Source organism: Protopterus annectens, chromosome 11.part0 (genome assembly GCF_019279795.1).
Source record: "Protopterus annectens isolate FY-2018-M chromosome 11.part0, PAN1.0, whole genome shotgun sequence".
Lineage (NCBI taxonomy): Eukaryota > Metazoa > Chordata > Ceratodontiformes > Protopteridae > Protopterus > Protopterus annectens.
In genome coordinates, this window is record NC_056745.1 from 1,419,232,047 (window position 1) to 1,419,253,001 (window position 20,955).

General features: G+C 35.8%; 1 protein-coding gene across 2 annotated transcripts in view; it reads left to right on the forward strand.

The window, feature by feature from the left end:
• The window catches only part of MET (MET proto-oncogene, receptor tyrosine kinase), a 1,562,736-nt gene that overhangs the window by 1,436,897 nt on the left and 104,884 nt on the right, over positions 1-20,955 (forward strand). For both annotated transcript variants that reach the window (XM_044088706.1, XM_044088705.1), the window contains exon 17: positions 13,043-13,224. In XM_044088706.1, the coding sequence (XP_043944641.1) occupies positions 13,043-13,224 (182 nt within the window). The remainder of the gene's footprint in view (positions 1-13,042; positions 13,225-20,955) is intronic.

The window sequence follows — 20,955 nt, forward strand, 5'->3', positions numbered from 1 at the left end:
GCATACCTGCACGTCCCTATCAGACAAAATTGCAGAAGATACCTCCGATTTATTGCAGGTTCAACTCATTATCAATTCTCTGCACTGCCCTTTGGCTTATCTACTGCACCCAGGGTCTTCACAAAATGCCTGGCACCAGTAATTGCATACTGCAGACAAAGAGGAATTCAAATAGATCCATACCTGGATGACTGCCTTATTCAAGCAGAAAGCAAGGACATTCTTTTAAAGCATCTGGCGTTTGTCAAATATCTATTAAGTTGCCTAGGGTACACAGTAAACGAAAAGAAATCAAAACTAGTACCCTCACAAAACATAATATTCCTGGGTGCCAGCTTAAATACAATGGCCCAGATGGCTTATCTCATGCCAGACAAGCAAGAACAGCTGACTCAATACTTCAAAATGATGGCAACAAAGATCCAACTCCCTGCAAGAAAAATTCTGCAGGCCTTGGGATTCATGGCATCTTGCATACTACTAATACCATTTGCAAAACTGCATATGAGGAAATTACAATGGTACCTGAAAAGCGTATGGACTCAGCACAGCCACAGCTTGGAAACAATAATACCACTCATTCCTTGCCTTCAACAGGAGTTTCTATGGTGGGCTCAGGCATGTCACCTCAACAAGGGTCAGCCTTTTACCTTACCCACAGCCAGGCAAACTATAACAACAGATGCATCGGGGGGACCACACATGGTGGGACAGTGCATTCAGGGCAAATGGTCTACAGATCAAAGGCATCTGCATATCAATAAAAAAGAAATGATAGCTGTACAGAATGCCCTAACAGCTTTCAAGAACCTCCTACATCCAGGACAACTCCTAATAAAGACGGACAACACCACAGTAATGTGGTACATAAACAAGCAATGGAGCACTCACTCCTACCCCCTATGCAGACAAGCAATGACCTTGTGGAACACAGCACTGACCTACCAAGTTCACCTACAAGCACAATTCCTGCCACGAAAGAAAAACACATTGACAGACGACCTAAGCAGAAACATCATGGATCCGCACGAGTGGAAATTAGATCCACAAGTATTTGCAATGATAACTCACAAATGGGGACGCCCAGACATAGATCTGTTCGCCAACCCCCAAAACTACCAACTTCAAAAATTTTGCACAAGGACATTCCACCCACTAGCCTGGAAAGTGAATGCCCTCTCATTCAGTTGGAAAACATTGACAGTGTATGCCTTTCCTCCACTGCCTCTTCTAGCAAAGGTGCTGCTGAAAGTCAGATTAGAGAGGCCACAAATGATTCTCATTGCTCCAGACTGGCCACGCCAGCACTGGTATCCAATACTAAGGAACATGGCCCACGGACCACCATGGATTTTGCCTCAAATTCCTCACCTGCTCACTCAGCAAAACAATCAGATTTCTACACAGCCAGCTCAAGACTTTAAATCTGGCTGCATGGCAAATAACCTAAACCACCAGCCAACACTTCTCTCTAAAGCTGTTATGGATGTCATTCTGGAGGCCAGGAGGCCCAGCACCAGGAAAGCCTATTCAGACAAATGGAAAAGATTTTGTGCCTGGAACCAGGCCAAAGGCCAAAATCCCCTTGTTCCAAACATTCCCCAGATTCTACAATATTTAACTGAGATGTTGCACAAAGGACTTTCATTTTCATCTATTAAGATCCATGCCTCAGCGATTTCAGCTCACTACAACACGGATCCTCCTTTATTTTCACATCCACTGCTAAGACAGTACCTCAGAGGGGCCAAGAACATAAGACCGCCCAGGAGAGCACCAACACCAACTTGGGATCTCAACTTTGTTCTGGAAAAGCTTACATGGCTGCCCTTTGAACCAGCTTTTACAGCTGATTTACAGTTTCTGTCATGGAAAACTGCCCTGCTGCTAGCAATAACTTCTGCTCGAAGAGTTCCAGAGCTACAGGCCCTAATGGCAGTGGAGCCTTTCATCATTTTTCATCAAGACAGAGTCGCTCTACGAACTAACCCTTCCTTTATGCCAAAGGTGGTATCCAGTGTGGCCCTAAACCAAACCATTCATTTGCCCACCTTTTTCCCAAACCTCCAGAAAAAAGGAGAAAGGCTCCTGCACTCTTTGGACATTCACAGGCAATTACGTTACTATTTGGATAAAACTAAGACTTTCAGAAAATCTGACCAGCCCTTTGTATCTTATGCTGGAGGATCACAAGGAAAAGCTATCTCAAAACAGACCATTTCAAAATGGATAGGACATTGTATTCGTTTCTGCTACTCACATCATGGGAAACCGGTACCTGCTACCATTAGGTCCCATTCCACCAGGGCTACAGCTACATCAACAGCCTTTCTCAGGGGGGTACCAACCAAGGATATTTTGGAGGCTGCAACTTGGAGTTCAGTGCACACTTTCACCAAGCACTGCCACTTACCTCTATACTCTAAAACCAGAGCTGGCTTTGCCACTGCAGTTCTGCAGGGCCTACTAGCCTCTCCAAACCCTGTTTAACTCCACCACCCATCCTTAGCTTTGGGATTCAACCCAAGTGTGATGACTGCAGCAGTGTAACACGATGAACATAGTACAGTTTTGTACCTACCATAAATGTAGATGTTCGAGTGTTCATACTGCTGCAGTCCAGGTTACCCTCCCTCCATCCCCTCTGACCTAGCTGAACTTGTCTATACCTTTCTATCTGGTACAACCTTTGTGGTGTATTTGCTTGTAACTGAAGGTATTTCTTGTATTTCCTTTACATGTTTTATTGGCAATACGTATTGCCCACCTACTTGGGGGCACCTGACATCTGAGGCAAGAAAAACTGAAGAAAATGGCGTTGGATGCCTCTTATATACCCCTGGCACACTGACATCAGGGAAGAAGCAACAGCAACCGACGCCGGACCAAGACTTTGGAACTCTGGCCGACTGCGGGACTGTCTGACAGCAGGATAACCCAAGTGTGATGACTGCAGCAGTGTGATCACTCGAACATCTACATTTATGGTAGGTACAAAACTGTACTTTATCGATGATGAACCTGTTTAATGTATGTACTCTCAAACAAAGTTCATCAGTGATGCTAAGAAATATGTGCCCACACACATAAATATAAATATAAATTTTATGTATATATATATATATATATATATATATATATATATATATATATATATATGTGTGTGTGTGTGTGTGTGTGTGTGTGTGTGTGTGTGTGTATGTGCTTTGGAAGAGCTACTGCAGCAGGGCTAGCCACTCAGCAGTGTAAACTTTGACTCTAGATGTTTGCCTCTGTTAAAGTGACATCCTGACCCCATGTGCAAAATGGGAAAAAGGGTTTGTGGATACATACACACACACACACACACACACACACACACATATATATATATATATATATATATGTATATATATATATATATATATATATATTTGTGTCTTATGTCTTTCGGCTTTTCCCGGTTAGGGGTCGCCACAGCGGAACTCCGGTCCACTAATGATTCGCAGTTGATTTTTACATACAGGCTTGCCAGGCCTGACGCACAACCTTCAACGAAGGTACGCCCATTCATGCATGTCTCCACGCAGAAGACACTCTAGCTGAGAATCGAACCAGACAGCGTCTTACTGTGAGGCGACAATGCTACCGCAGCACCACCACCGCGGTATATATATATTTATATATATATATATATATATATATATATATATATATATAGTTTACTACTGGAATTCCAAAACTGCTTGGATGGACCAGTATGTGGTCAAAAGGCAGTTTTCAAGTGGGCAGAATGCAAAACCAAAACACATCATCTACACTGCAGCGAATGGATAATGTATTTCGAGTATTTGAGTTCAGCATTGTGGAGAGAAATCGCAGTTCATTGAGGGAACAGGGAATTAGCCCATTTCCTCACTGTAGTGTGATCTCGGAATTGGTATATTTAATTTGCAGGGGGTGTGGGGGGGCATAGCCCCCCACATGCCCCCTGCAAAATAGTACAAATAATGTACTGTTGACTGTAGAGTGTAATGGTACATTGATGTGTATAGCATGAGTGATTGACATCACCACCTGCTATGTCGAAAACATTGAACTATGGATAAAACAAATAAACAGCAAATGGACCCAGTGACGACAGCAAGACTAATAGATAAATCCGTCTTTAATGCACAAATAAAACCAAGACATAAGCGCTTTCATAGTATCACTACTTCATCAGATGTAACACACTTTTTCATAACCTCTCCTTAAATACTTTAAAACAAGGTCACATGCAAAACACACTTAAAGGTAAAACACATTAAATTAATATATTGCTAAAAACCACTTACAAAATATAACTAATTTAATTAAGAATATACAATTAATTTCAAGGTAAATAACTAAATATTATAAAATAGCTGTCACTTCATAAATTGCTGTGAAAAATGCATTTACATCATAATATATAAAAAATACTGTAGTGATATTATCTTTAACCAATTCATTTTCTCCTTAAGGCCCTAGCCTTAAGTTTAGGTCTCAATGGTACCCTGTCATTCAGGCCATGCCCAGAATCCCCTCTCATTCTTACTATCCACTTTGCCTCCAACTGTTCTGATTCCTAATGTCACCCTTTCTATTGATCTTTATAACTCATCCAATTACTATGAATTTAAAATAGTACATTATATCAGTTTCAGTGACATGCTTGGAAAGGGCACTCACTGTATCATTCTTGCCTATATGATAGTAATGCTCTCTAATCCTGTCCTTTAATGCTTTATCTGTTTTACCAATGTAAATTTTTTTACAAATCATACAGTGAGCTAAATAAACAACATGGAGGGTGCTGCACGTGGCCTGGATATCAAACTTATATACTTTATTTTGATCAGGGTGATAAAAAATTCCACTGCTATCTATATACATACAAGCCTGACAATGTCCACATGCTTCAGTACACCCACCATGTACAATGCACTGTTCTTGTTTAGGGTAACACAACCGTCTTTTAAGGGAACACATGTTCTTGTATACAAATGAAGGTCTAGCATCTACTACATCTGCAATTTCATTATCTGTTGTTAACACAGCCCAATGTTTCTCTATAACCTCCTTATAACATTTTATGTCACTAGAGTAAGAAAAACATATTCTCAACTTATTTTTATCAACCTCATTCTCAGATTTCTTGTCATATTTCTCTCCAAAATATGGTCTGACTCTAGTATCCCTCAACCTAAGTACCTTATCAATATTCTCAGAGATCTCACCCTGTTTACATCCTCTCATAAATAATGCATCTTTCAGTAAGTCTGTCTGCATATTGAAGTCAGACTCTCTAACACTCAGTCTAGATGCCCTATAGGTTTGACTTCTAATAACACTTCTGAAAACATGAGGTGGATGCATACTTTCTTTGTATAGGAGATGGTTGCAGTGGCAAGGTTTCCTATATAACTCAGTGTGGATGTGACCATTAGTGTCACAAATCACCCTTCCATCTAAAAAATCAACCAAAATTTCAGAAATATTGTGTGAAAACCTTAGGTAAGTGGTAGTCTTATTAAAATACTTAATAAAGTCTTGTAAAGTAGACATTGGACCATCCCAAATAAGGAAAAGATCGTCCACAAATCTACGGTAAAAAACAACCTGGGCTTTAAAGGGCCCATCACATACAAAACTTTGTTCCCAAATACTCATCACGACATTGGCGTAGCTATTGGCACACAAAGTGCCCATAGCCACACCATGTCACTGCCAGTAATAATGTTCACCAAACAAGAACACATTATTACTCAAACTACATTCCATCAATAAGCAAATTAAATAAAAACATTTATCCGCCAACATTAACTCCATTGCTTCATTATAGTCATTCGTATCAAAAATTACAATAGGCTCACCCTTGTCAGCAGGTCTAATAGTTATTTGGCAATTCCTTTGTAAATTATTTAAGGCTTGAAACTCATCCTTAGTTAAATTAAACCTACTAGAAGACATATTCCTATTAGAGCTATACATTTTAAATCATCAAGGCATAATTTCTCAAAAGCTGTGACTAAATGGTGGGAGTTGGGTATAAACATACTGGGTTTACTAAACATTCTTCTCCCAGTATCATTCTTATTATTTTTAAAACATAGTTTGAGAACGACATTCCTAATGAACAATTTAAAGTCAAGTATTACCGCTGCAAAATCCTGCTTTTGCATAGGAATAAATGATAAACCTTTCAACAATACTCTACTTTCACCATCCGTTAAAACCTGGCTAGATAAGTTCCATATTAGTTTGTTTGCGTTCAGTTCAAGAATCTCTTTATAGTTGGTGTGCCTGTCGCCTTGTCCTCCGGCTTCCTTTTCACTCGTGTTCTTCCCCGAGAGTGAGATCTGTTCATGTCTCTTATTTGCGTCTTGATGGGCAGAGGAAACTTCCACTGTCCTTGTAAAAAAGGACCCGTAGTTTGAATAGAACTTGTTGCACTGGTACAGGACCTGTTGCAGTTTTCGCCTCACTCCCAGATTCCCCAGGTTGACATACTAATGCTGTAACTTGTAAGGTTTTCTTCCTTGTTCCTGTAGGTACAGCCGACGTCACAACCGAACCGGGATTGGCTGTCTGCAACGACGCCTTATTACGTGTACCAGGAACATCATTCACGGAAGGAGTATTACAGCTATTGACTTGTACAGCTTGATTCTGAGGTAAAGAATCAGTATTTGAGCCCAATTGCACAGTTCTGGGCCACATAAAGACATTGCCGTTAGTAAAGTCTATTCTATCTCTGTTTAATTTTTTAAGTTAGGTACCACATAACCTTCATACATACACAAAAACAGAGTCCATCACCTCAGAAACATAATTATCTACCAAGTCACTGTCAAATTCATTAATCAACGTATTGTACAAGTCTTTTATTTGGACAGAAAGCTCATTTATTTCTTTTTCCAAATGTTTTATAAGTAACTGCATATATTTACAGCTACAGTCTAAGTTGACCATTTGCCACTCTGTTAGGAGCTGGTGTGCTGTATTCCCCTGTGTGGGCATTAGTAATACTCAAAGTCCTCGTGGAACTATTTTTTCTTTTAGACAAACTTCTAAATGGAAATTTTGATACTGCAGTCTCTTTAATTTGAACAGGCTGCTTTCTATTAGTCGTACCATTGAACTATGGATGTCGATTTATTCATTTTCACCTTGGTTGCTGTTTCAAAATTCTGAATTCAGCATTTTGCATGGACAGTCTTACTGGTCGTCCAATGCAGTTTTGGAATTTCAATAGTATATAGATATATATATATATATATATATATATATATATATATATATATGTGTGTGTTTGTATATATATATATATATATATATATATATGTATATATATATATATATATATATATATATATATATATTTTTTTTTTTAATTAAAGTTATTAGTTTATTGTTTTACTTTAAATAATGAAGTTAATTATGATGTCATTTATTGATTAAACATGTTCATTTGATAATTTATAAGATGGAACATTATTTACATGTGTTTGAACTATGAGATGGTTATTTCTGATGGAGTTCCATGAGAACATGGAAAAGGAACAAAAGTGCTAAAATTTGGTAGTGGCATCTTTATTTTCATCGTATGAGTGGTTGCCGCAAGAAGTTTTTAGTCACTAGTATATATATATATATATAGGTTCACCATCAGAAGTCGAACCTGACCCCATCAAATGATGGGATCATCGACCCACTTCCGCAAAAACCAACAATGTCGAATTCCGACATTGTCGAAATACGACTCACCGCAAACTTCAGAACGGGCTTTAACATGAGTCGAGATGGGGCAAGATTCATACTTCGACAATGTCGGGTTCAACATTGTCTCTGTTTGGCCTCCAAACTTCGACTGAAGTGGGTTTGACCGAACCCACTTCGACCTTCTGATTGTCACCTATATATATATATATATATATATATATATATATATATATATATATATATATATATATAAATATGTGTGTGTGCGTGTGTATGTGTACAGTGTTGATTTATTCAGCAAATTATAGATTTGGTATATGTTTTAAGGAATGGGTTATGGAGATTTTTTTTTATTTATTTATTTATTTTATTTTATTTTACATTTGTTAACTGAGATGGTCCGACTGGACACAGGTCCATTTTCAGCGGAGGCCTGGGGAGGAAAGCTCCACAGTAAGTAAAATGTTATACAATATGGTACAATACAGTACACAGAGAATTTTCAAACAACATGTTAAATACAGTATACAGCAGAAGACATAACAAGACCTATATATACAGAAAAAATAGTTACACATGGTTAATAACTGAATAAGTATACAAATTCAGTCAGCATTAGGAGAAGACCTAGACTGCAATATATAGTATAGTAGGTATTGTAATGCCCGTGCCCTGGCCCAGCAATCAAGGAGCCTCAGTCCTCACCACTAACACCAGAGAGGGCATCTCATATATGAGGAAAGGATAACAAATACACACACAGTAAAGTGCAATTTCCTTTAAGAACACACAGAGATCACAGTCAGTCCAGGGCTGGTTATTCCCTTGCTCTCCAGGTCCCCAATAAGACTCCCCACTGGCACAGCTATAGGGTCCAGATCTCAGCCAACTGGGCAAGCTAAAATCCCCAGCACCTTTCTGTCCAACCAGTGCTTCATGTCCCTGCCCAAGTAGCTGACAAACACACACTTTGAGATAAGAGTTTATACAACCACACAGACACTTCTGGGGAAGGCTGGTACAGGTTCTCTAGCTGTGCCCCTTTTTACCCAGACTATATGGTAGAAATCCCTGCCACCACCCAGCTAATATTTATCAGCTACTCAAAGGCCCTTAAAAGGGTGTCCAATTATTACTGTGCAATATTATTATCCAATTGGTAGTATAACTAAACAGTCAAAGCTTATTAGAGTGACTTGGTACAGGATCCTTATATACATGCAATGTACTCTTAGAGCTTAAATTATCTCTACACAAAACTGCCACAGTTGAAAGGTTTTAAAATATTTAATAATAAATAATAAAAACACAAGACAATACTTCTTACTACACAATGCTAGTCAAGAGTTCAGAGATCACACAGAAATACTTAAAATAATTCAGTAGTATAGTTCTGACATCACATAAGAACACTTAGTCTACTCTTTCTAGTTCCTAGCTATTTCTAAAAGAAAACACAAGTCTAAGATAACTTATATATGAACAAGACAGTGCCGTGGGTTGGATGATTGAGACAAAAATGCTTATTAATCTCTGGTTCTCTCTGTTTAAATTGAAATTGCAGTTCTGATAAACATTACATCATTCTTTTCCCTTCCTGGGGTTCCCAGGCCAACAGAAACTGCATCTACATTCTTTTACACCTAGGCAGAAACTAGAGCAATAAATTACATTTGCATGTTTAAATCTAGCAATCTAACTCTTGGTTAAAACAATAGAAAGAATGTGCTAGCCCAGACGGAATGACTCAGAATCTTCAACTTCAAAGGACAGGCATGACGTAATTTTAACTTCAAAGGACAGACATGAAATGCTTGTCTTAGCTTTCTTTACAGCAGAGGGCAATGTTGTTACCTTTTGTTTTTTTGAAGTTCAGCATTTCACAGCATATTCTTTCATTTAAGAAAACAAGTCTGTAGTTCAACATTCATATTTACACATGATATAATTATCTGCACAGTTATATCTGCCTAGGCTGGCAGCCTTCACAGGTATATTAGGAAGTGAGGTATATAAGTGGAATAATTTGAGGATTTATGTAATACATGGGCATAGCCACTTATTCTTTAAGTGTGTTCTAAGTGAGTTTTTAAAGTGAGAAGAGGTAGGGGCAAAAATGAAAACAGGAGGGAGATTATTCCAGGTTCTAGCTATGGAGTGGGAGAACAGTGCTTTTCCTACAGTATTGTTAGCCCTAGAGACACAGAGGAGGGGTTTGTTGGAAGATCGGAGAGGACGATTTGTATTATAATGGGTGAGAAGTTGGCCTAGTGCAAGGGTTTTTCTGGATGTGTTACCACATTGTAGGCCATGACTAATTGGTAATAGGTTAGTAGCTGGGGATGTTCCAGCCATTGCAGTTCCCTTAGAGCCTGGCAATGGTGGCTTCTAAAGGTGGAGCTGTTTGCAAACTTGGCAATTTTATTATAACATGATTCGAGTCTGGCAAGGTCAAGTTTTCTAAGCTGGGTAAGAATTACAGCAGCATACATTAGGGTAGACAAGAGGTGAGTTTGGGCTAGGGTAATCCGTGCTTGTTTTGACAGGTATTTCATGTGCCTCTATAGTGATCCCATTTTTTATGGACTTTTTTGATAGTTTGTGAAATGTGGACATTGAAGTGTAGATTTTTTATCAATTTCAATGCCTAGGAGTTTGGTATGGTCAGAGGGAGAGATAATAGTGCTATTTTTGGAGGAGATAGTGAAGGATAAAGGGATGGAAATGGTTTTGTTGGGGGTGAAAAGTAGTAATTTGGTTTTATTAGGGTTTAGGATAAGTTGGATCTGAGTGATCCAACTTTCCACAGAGCTAAAGGATTTCAGGGTGAGTTGTTGTAGGGTGGGAAGTGATGGAGCTAAACAGATAAGAGGTGAATCATCAGCGTATTGTATAAGTGAAGCATGCTGTGTGGTGGTATGGAGATTATTGGTAAATATGGAGAAAAGAAGTGGGCCTAATATGGATCCTTGTGGTACAGCTGTGGTAGCTGGGAGCAGGGGGGATAGTACACTTTGCCACTGGACAGATTGTTGCCTATTTGACAGATAGCTTTTAAACCAGGCTATAGCGGAAGGGGCAAAGGATAGGGATGTCAGGGTGTCTAGTAGTAAGGAATGTGAAACCATGTTAAATGCTTTGCAGAGGTCTAGAAATATTGCAGATACAAAGTTATTGTTATTTCTATGTTGGTTGATCAGACTGGTGAAAGAGAGCAGAGCAGTGGTTGTGCTATGGTGTTGACAGAAGCCATGCTGTGTGGGAGAGAAGAGATGGTGTGAGTTTAGGAATTGTGTTACTTGAGAATGTATACATTTCTGTAGTATTTTAGATAAGGGGGATAGAATGGCAATGGGGTGATAATTTGAGTATTCGTAAGGGTTTCTGCCTTTATGTGGGACATATGCTTCTTGTATGGAACGATTGATAAGAATAAAAATAGGGTAGGATAAGTATCCAGCAGCTATTTTTTGGGAGTTAGGTGGCAGATTGTCAGTGGCAAGGGTGGTAGGTTTTAGTTTTAGGAGGTGTTTTTTAATTGTTGAGGTAGCAACAGGTGAGAGCGTAAAGGATAGGATGTTGTCAGGGCATTTGATTGGGTTATATGCAGGGTTGTTTTTGGATAGTTGGGTAGGATAGTGTTACGTTGGATTCTGTGAAGCGGTGATTGAATTGGGAGGCAATGTCCTTGCTGTCATTCGTGGAGTTAGGACTGGGAGTGGTAGTTTTGCCTGGTTTTAGGTGAGAGTTAATGGCATGCCAAAACTTTTGGGGATCTTTTGAATGTTTGTTTTGGATATTGAGGAAGTAATTTTGTCTATCAAGTTTAGTTTGTCTCTTGGCCTGATTTCTAAGTTGTAGATAACTTTGTTTGGCTAGGCTAGTATTGTATTTCTTCCAAATTCTCCAAGCCTTATCCCTTGACTTTAGAAGGGCTCTAGTTTCCCTAGTTAGCCATGGTGCATAATTTGCCTTGGCTCTTATTTTCCTAATTGGTGCTAGTCTATCAAGGATATTGATGAGAATATTGTTGAAGTAGTCAATGGCTTGGTCTAGATTTAGGATTTGTAGTGGTTTTCAGTTACTATGTTTTAGAATACTGTTTAGTTCTTGTATATTTAGTTTACGATCATCTCTGACTTGTCTAAAAACAATGGGTTTGGCTATGTTGGTATGTTTCCACAGGAGGAAGGTGGGGAGATGGTCACTAAGGCCATCAGGAAGGCATCCTGTCTGATAGTTTTGTTTGGGGCAGTTAACTAGTGTCCAATCTAAAATAGACTGTGGGTTTTTTTTGTCGATTCTAGTGGGTTCTTGGATAAGTTGGGTAAAACTGTAAAGATTAATATGGTTAGTGGGATTGTTAGAGGTATAGGCTGACCAATCAGTGTTCAGGTCACCTAGTAAGATGGTTTCTTGGGGGAGATTATCTGTGGCCCATTGTAACATTTTTTTCAATGATGGGAGAGTTATTACCTGGGGGAATATAACAGCAGAGAATGATGATAGTTTTTGTGTCATTTATGCTTAGGTTGAACCTAAGGTTTCTGCATTTTGAAATTTAGGTATGGGGATTGTAGAGGTTTGATATTGATTGTATTTTTGTAGAGGATAGCAACTCCACCTCCCTTTTTGCCCACTCTGTCCAGTCTTAGGATATTATATCCTGGTGGGAGAATTTCTTCATTTTGGGTACTAGGTTTTAGCCACATCTTGGCAACTGTTAGTATGTCAGTGGGGTAGTGAGCTATAAATGCGTGTAGGTCAGAAAGTTTGTTAGAGATACTTCTGATGTTGACATTCAGAAGCAATAGGTCAGAGATTTGCCTAGCAGAGAGTAGAGAGTTTTATGGTTCAGAGATTATTCAGGAGACTCTTACAATTCTGGAGAAGATTAAAGACATCAAAATATGGGCTATATTTTACTTTTTTAATGGGTCAATGTTATCATGTCATTTTAAAATTGTAACAATTATGCATTAACTAATTTAGTTTTTGTCATAGTCACAGTTAAATTTAAATTTAAAACTGACTCTCAGGTTTATGTTAAACACACAGAAGGTAAATGTTGATCACATGACACTAGATTTGAAGAACGTGTTCATCGGTGATGTCTTACTCTTATCTTCAAGTCAAAACAAAATTTCTCTTTCAATGTTTTCCCATTACTAAATGTTATTGTGACTTCCTTAAAAGAACATAACAATGCACAGTCTTTTCTACTTCATATTGTATCTGCATTGATCATAACGACTAGCTATATAACAAGTGGTAAACATGTATAACAAAAGCATTAATGCTCTGTTACTCTTCTTAGGAATTACGGACATGGAAGAGGTGACCCAGTTCTTAAAAGAAGGCATTATTATGAAGGACTTCAGCCATCCTAACGTCCTTTCCTTGCTTGGCATCTGCCTTCCCACAGAAGGTTCTCCCTTTGTTGTGTTGCCGTATATGAAACATGGAGACTTAAGGAACTTTGTGAGGAATGAAAGTCATGTGAGTGCTGGTGTTCTATGATAAATAAATAAAAAATAAATCAACTGTAGCAGGAACAAATGAGACATATTGTTAGTGCATCCAAATCTTCTGGTCAGTGAAACAGCATTTGTTATTGGTAGTAGCGTTTATTGTGGTTAATGCAAATGGTTGCACAAAAATGATTGTAAAGTACTGCATACTGTTTATAACTTATTCCATATGTAAGGTAGTATAGGTGTGCCTTTATATAAAGAAGTTACTTGTAAAATGACATCTGATATTATTTTTTGAGAGCAGTAATGTCTGATTAATTTTTAATAAAGTTTATGTGGAATTAAAGAACAAGTTTGGAAAGAAATTACATTCATAAAATTGCAGTGAAGCTGTTTATATAATATGCAGTTTGTACCAAGACTGTGACCATCCTGGCCCACTAGGTGTTTCTTTAAAATTCTGTTACAGATTCATTCCCACTATGATGGAACAGTGACTCATAATGCTTACTTTGTGTTCAAAAGATTTTTTTTGTTATTATTTGCAATTTGGTAAAAATTATGCCTTCCCATATCCATGTTATTACTAAAGCTTTCCTTTAACTTTAAAAAGACAGGCTCATTGTAATTTGAACTGATATAAAAGGATCTGGAATATGCTGTGTTTGGCTTACATAAAAATGGCTGATCACCACAGAAGTCACTCACGTGTCCTTTGTGTGTGACCCCATTCTTAACCATATTAGAGTCCATAATGGTAGGAGACACTGCTGTGCCCCAGCAAATAATCTCAAAGCGTCAGTCATTTTGGTGTCCACCTGCTGTGGACACCCCCCAATGGATAACTACTAATTCTATCATCTGCGCTAAAATGTTAACAGTATATGGCCTACTCCTTTTTAAAATTCATACCACAAAGGTGCTGTGATTGTGGGGTTGTCACCACTTCCGGACTATCATGGATTCTAATTGATTCTTTTCATAAAGAGGCCATAGTTAGGGTCAGTCACATGTCATTTATTCCTGTTGGTACAGATTGTGTACAGCTAAGTACTAATGTTTCTCTCTTGCTTAACTGATTATTTTCTTTGTCTGTCCTCTTACTCTTACCATAAAATTTAAGCTCAGACATCTGACAGTGCTGCCTCCAAACTTGTGTGGTATTTCTTCATAATGATGCAAACACAGGTAAAGAAATAGTTTTACAACATTTGAAAATGAAAAGTCACACTTAAAATATGTCATTATCTTTGGGCCATTACATTTTTCATCACTTCTGCAATTTAGATTTAGTCATAATATGATATATTATTTGATATAAAATAACATAATGTATGATGCAATATGAACAAATAACATGTAACTATGATAGAATTGCTCTAGTTCACCTCATCTTTTCTTGCCTCGTTATAATAGATACTCTTTTATCATTCATTCCTGTTAGATTGTCTATCATTCTTCTTCTCCTGTAACCCCAATCAATTTGTCTTCTTGTTTTGCTAACCTCTCTGTTGTAGTATTCATCAACTTAGTTCCTTTATTGACATGAATGCCCTCTTCATTTAATCCCTCTAGTCTCTACCTCTCAAGTTTACTTCATATTCCTTGTTCACAGGTTCAGAGTTAAATACTAGGGAATCAGTCTGCAGATTATTACACACCTAGCCAATAAGCAGAAAGTAACCAAAGGAGAGAATTGTTGCTGTACTTCTTGCAGTATTTGATGGTAATGAACTTAAAATTGGCCTCCATTTGCAGGGGTCTAATGTTTCTCATGTACATGTTTACAGTATTCTTAAAAGTAATATTTCATCATTACCATCATGTTACTGATATCACGTTACTGATATCACAGAACAGATATAGTTCAGATAATCAGCTTTTCATGTTGAAATTCATATGACAGACATTTTGAAAAGTCGAAAAACAAAGCAACACTAGAAACATTATTTTTACAAGGGGGTGAGCCCCTCTGCACCCCCATACCGCTTTCTAAGTATATATACCAACTCTGAGATTGCAGTACAGTGGGGAAAAGGGCTAATTTCCTGATCCCCAGTGTACCGTGATCTCAGTACAGATTGATATTTCAGAATGTCGTTCATACCGTCTCGACCATATGAAATTTGACATTTTGAAAACTTAATCATCAGAAGTCAATTACTCAGAAATGTTTCTCACCTCTTTTTCCATTTTGTTGGTACTGTGTATTAGATTATTCTGTCCACAAATCTTAGCTTGTTGCAAAATGTGGAAGGGTTGTTGTCCTGATTTTCAATCTCACTTTAATATTATCCTGCTTCATGTCTGCAAGACATCTGTATGTAAGATCCTCCCTGTGTATCTTAACTTGGCTTCCAGTATCCCTTTAATGTATGCTTTTCACAGTTCCCAACAAATACTGTTATGAAACCTCTCTACCTTACTTTTCAGAATCCCACTAATCTGTTCTAACCTGAACACAGTAGTCTAGGTGGTTTCAGCTTTCTTTGTCTTAGAAGTCATACTTTCCATCTTCTATAATTTTCATCTATTAGCATCTGACAATGTTGTTCTTATAGGTATTTTACTCTGTCAGCTTGAATTTTCCCCATACAAGCTCTATGCTGATTTGTCTTTTTATTTATTACCACAATTCATTTTATGTGATTTATCTAACCTTAAAACATCACCACACTGCACTGTCTCATTTATAGTTTCTTTATGCTGTTACGCAATTTTTGTTTTGCATCTGATCTAATTTAAGGACCAGATTCATGAATGGCTACACTAAGTGTACACTGCTGTAAGTAAACAGAGAACACAAGCATAGCTCATACCTTTTTAATCCTAATTTTAATTTTCCTACTGATTTTCTTGCAGCCTTAAATATCAAGGGAGGCGCAATAATAGTTACCACAAAGTGTAGACTGCATGTACACTTAGTGTAATCTTTCTGATTGACTAGGAAGCACAAGAAATGTTGCATGGCTGTTCTTTTTTTTTTCCCCTCAAATTTTTTTTTATTTTTAATTAAAATAACATTTACATAATATTTTTAAATATCATTTTAAACTATATACAATATTTACAATAGCATTGTCCATAACAAATACATATTTGTTTTATTCAGGTAGGGACCTTCATTTACATTTAGTGTTATCAATACTTTAGTAAAAGTAAAGGACTCATTAAATAAAGCTTGTAAAAAATGATTGATTCCATTCCAATATGATTTAATTTTATTACAGTCATAAAAAATATTAATCCAGTCTGCTTTATTTGACTTTTCACACCTCCAGCAAAAACCATTTGTAGTAGTACTGATCAAACCATTTGTAGTAGCACTGATCAAACCATTTGTAGTAGCACTGATCAAACCATTTGTAGTAGCACTGATCAAACCATTTGTAGTAGTACTGATCAAACTATTTGTAGTAGCACTGATCAAACCATTTGTAGTAGTACTGATCAAACCATTTGTAGTAGTACTGATCCAACCATTTGTAGTAGTACTGATCAAACCATTTGTAGTAGTGCTGATCAAACCATTTGTAGTAGTGCTGATCAAACCATTTGTAGTAGTACTGATCAAACCATTTGTAGTAGTAGTGATCAAACCATTTGTAGTAGTACTGATCTTTTTAATTCTATCTGGTGTTAAAAATGCTCTAAGCAAGTATTTCCAGTTAAATATTTTCCAGTACTGTGTGTTAGAGGTGTAATTAACTGATAGTAAGATGTTAGTTTTAATTTCTTCTGTTAACTGCAATGACTGACCTTTTATTAAGAACTGCCAGTATGATGGTTTGGGAATTGTTTTATATGTTATTAACTCTTTATATAGATTTGAAATGGAATTTTTCTTTTCACAACTATTATATATAAATTCATACAGAAAACTTATTAGATTTGGAATATCTTTAAATGAAGAATTATTAACCTGCATAAATCTTGAGTGTACATTAGAATGCTTTGTCAGGTTAACCAGTCCTGTGTTGGAATATTGTAAGCAGTTTTTATCATATGTATATCTAAAACATTTAATTTATTTACACATTGAAACCAGCATAAGAATCCATTTTGTTCCCAGGAGGTTATTGTTTCCCCTATATATTTTGTGAGGAAAGTTCTTAGTGATGGTGAATGGGGTTAAAAGGTCAAACCAAAGTTTTAGATCTATGTTTACATTGATAAGTTTCCTAAAGGGATTGATGTAATGATTAATCAGTGTTGTTTTAGAAGGTTTTGTTATATTATATTGTATACTTATGCATAGTATGTACAAGGGTGTGTTTGATTTGTCTACCATTACATTTTTTTAAACAGATTAAATTCATTTGTTAATATAGCCATTGTTAATATTTTTCCAGTTGGCAAAATCATTTGGGTTTATCCAGTCTACTGTAGTTTTAAGCACAGATGCTTTTATATATGTTTCTATTTCTGGGAAGTTCGATCCTCCTTGTTTCCAGGGTCTAATGTGATGAGTTAGAGCTACTCTATTCTTTTTGAGATACCATGAAAATTTTATTAAACATGAGCTTATTTCTTTAAGAATGCATCTTTCAGGAATTGACTGTATTGCTAATGCTTTATATAGTAATTTGGCAATAAGACCATTTTTATTAATTGCAATCTGTCTTCAAAAGTTAATATAATTTTGTTCCACTTTTCTATATATATTTATATTGTTTCAATAATGTTTTTATAATTTATTAATATTGTTTCGTTTATATTTTTGCATAACACTATTCCTAAATAATTTAGCGTAAGATCTTGTTTTCCTGTTATGGATTTATCTGTAACTTGTAGGTCTTTTTTCTTATTTAAAAATAGAAATTTTGATTTTGATCTATTAAAGTGTAGACCTGAAAGCTTATAAAATTTCTCCATTATTTCTTCTATCTCTCCTAATGGCTCTCTGGAGTTTGGTAGGGTTAATAAAATATCATCAGCAAAAAGCATTATTTTAGATATGTACTGCTCATAGACTTCTATTCCTTTTATTCTTGGATTATTGCATATTATTTCTGCAAGTATTTCTATAGCCAAAGCAAATAAAATAAGAGAAAGGGGGCATCCTTCTTTAGTACCTTTCATTATATTGATAGATTCTGAGGTGAAAGGACTTAATTTAATGTAGGCTAAGTTATTAATATATATGTTTTTTTAGTAATAAGATGAAGGGAGGAAGAAATTCAAGTAATGCTAAAGTTTTAAATAGATATTCCCAGTTGAAAGGCTTTTTCTGTGTCTAATCCAATTACAAGTGTTTCTCTATCTTCTTTATTCACATAATCTATAAGAGTAAGTATCTTTTAATATTATCATGTGTGTGCCTGTTATATAAAAATCCAGTTTGATCATTATTAATTGTCTTTGAAAGTGGGATTTTCATTCTGTTAGCTAGGATTGACATGAATAGTTTGCAATCATTATTCGGTAATGATATAGGTCTGTATGAGGTGCGAAGGTCTGATGGTTTATCTTTTAGAATTGGTGTTATAAGAGAGTATTTCCATGAGGGTGGTATTTTTGCTTCTGACTGGACTTCTAGCAAAGTTTTATGAAAAAGGGAGATTACTGTTGAAGGGAAGAGTTTGTAAATTTCCGTAATTATACCATCTATCCCTGGAGCTTTGTTAGATTTACTTTATTTTATCTTGTCAACAATTTTTTTGTAGGATATAGGTTTTTGTAGGTCTAGTTTTAAGTTTTCGGGATTTTTTTTATATTGATAAGGTTTGTACCTAAGTTTATTTGGTTGGTATCTAAATCTTCTTTTTTTGAAGTGTTCCATATAATGGAACCAAAATGCTTCAAGGATGTCTTCTATATCTGATACTTTTTTCCCTTTCTTTTCATGATATATACTACTAATGTTATTTGCTTTAGATTGCATTTTAATTCTTGTAGATAAGTTATGTAGATATCTGGGGGATGTAGCTAATGAGTTTATTTTTAATTTTTCCAAGGCTAAACAAGTTTTATGTGTTAGAATTTCATTCTTTTTTTTAATTCCTCTATTTCTTTTTTGACTTCTGGACAATTCTGATTTTTTTTTTAGAGTTTGCTGTCAAGAGTCTGGTTTGCAAGTCTAATGATTCAGATTCCCACTCTCTAACTTTGTTTTTGTACCAGCTAAGGGTCTTACCAAATAAATACGCTTTTAAGGAGTCCCAAACCATGACTCTACTGATTTCTGTTGTATTATTAATTTCAAGAAATAACTGTAGTTCTGACAACATCCAGGGTCTGAATTCTTTAATTTTCATGATATATGGTGGAATTCTAGTTGAGAGGATTAAAGGGTTAAACTCTATTTGGAGCTTCATTATCAGAGAGTCATGATCTGAGAAGAGGTGTGGAACTATTGAGAAGTTGAGGATTTTTGTTTGTAAATCTTGAACTACGAATAATTTGTCTATTCTGGTATGTGTTCCAAATCTATGGTCTTTATGGGAAAATAATAAGGATTTATCATCTTTTACTTTAAAAGTGTCTATTAAATGAAATGAATCAATCCATTTTTTTAAGGATTTTGAAATAGTTGCTATGCGAAAAGACTTCTTGGTGGTTTCAGAAGATTCTAAGGTACAATTAAAATCTCCTCCCAGTATAAGATTTCCTTTATAATTGTTGGAAATAAAATATAGGTGTTTTTAACTGTTCCTGCTCCAGTTCCTGGGAACCAATATAGATTAGCTAAGGTCCATATTCTGTTATTAAATTTAATTATAACAAATGCTTATAGACCTTCTTTGTCTTCATATTTATAAATAACTTTTAGAGTGATTATGTTTTTCTTCCAGAGAATTGATACTCCTTTTGTCTTTGTTCTGTAAGAGGCTTGAGCTAAGACTGTATAATCCTTAGGGTTCCAAATAAAGCTATCATTAGTCTTAAAATGCATTTCCTAGAGAAATACTACTTGTGCCTTATTTAGATTTAAATATTTTAGTAAGTTTGATCTTTTATTTGCATTATTTAAGCCATTAGTATTTAATGATAAGAATGTTAAATCCATTTCAAGTTATTGTTGGAAGAAACTTTTTGCTTATTTTTTTATTTTGATTATAGTAGTTATACCATATTCTCTGATAACATCAGATGTTATTTTTATGTGTGTAAACTTGGGAGTGTAATTTAATGTTCTTTCTTCTTTAAATATAAGTAGGGTAAAATTCTGATCAGGCTTTAAAAACGTACTTCTATAAAACATTAATTCTAAAGTATCAAATACAAGTAAATATGAATTTCCCATTAAACATGGAATGAAAGTAATTCCTAATCCAATAGATAAAGATAGATCTATTGGATTATCACTCGTACCTTTAACCAACAATATCAACTGAGCTCCATATGTTAAATTATTATATGGAGAATTTTCTTAAGAGATATGAAATTTTATATTATTCTATTATTGTTTTATAGCATTTTTATATATCAGGATAGAATGTTAGTAGTGTAAACAATTATGTTGACTTAGAAAATATTCAATATTTAGTTACTCTTAAGAGATCCCAAACATGTCAGATATGTAATTTTGGATAAATTAAATGCAACAGAGGAGCATAAACTAAATAAGCCAACAACAAATAGATTATTACTAAAATAATTTGACTAAAAGGACTCTACATGAGACAATGAGTGATTACCAATGAAATTTGAATTTCCTGTAGGTGTACTGTCTTTCTTTACTTTCCCACTCTTCAGCTCACCAACTTCAACTTACACTTTTGAAAAGACATGGCTTATCAGTGGTATCCTGATT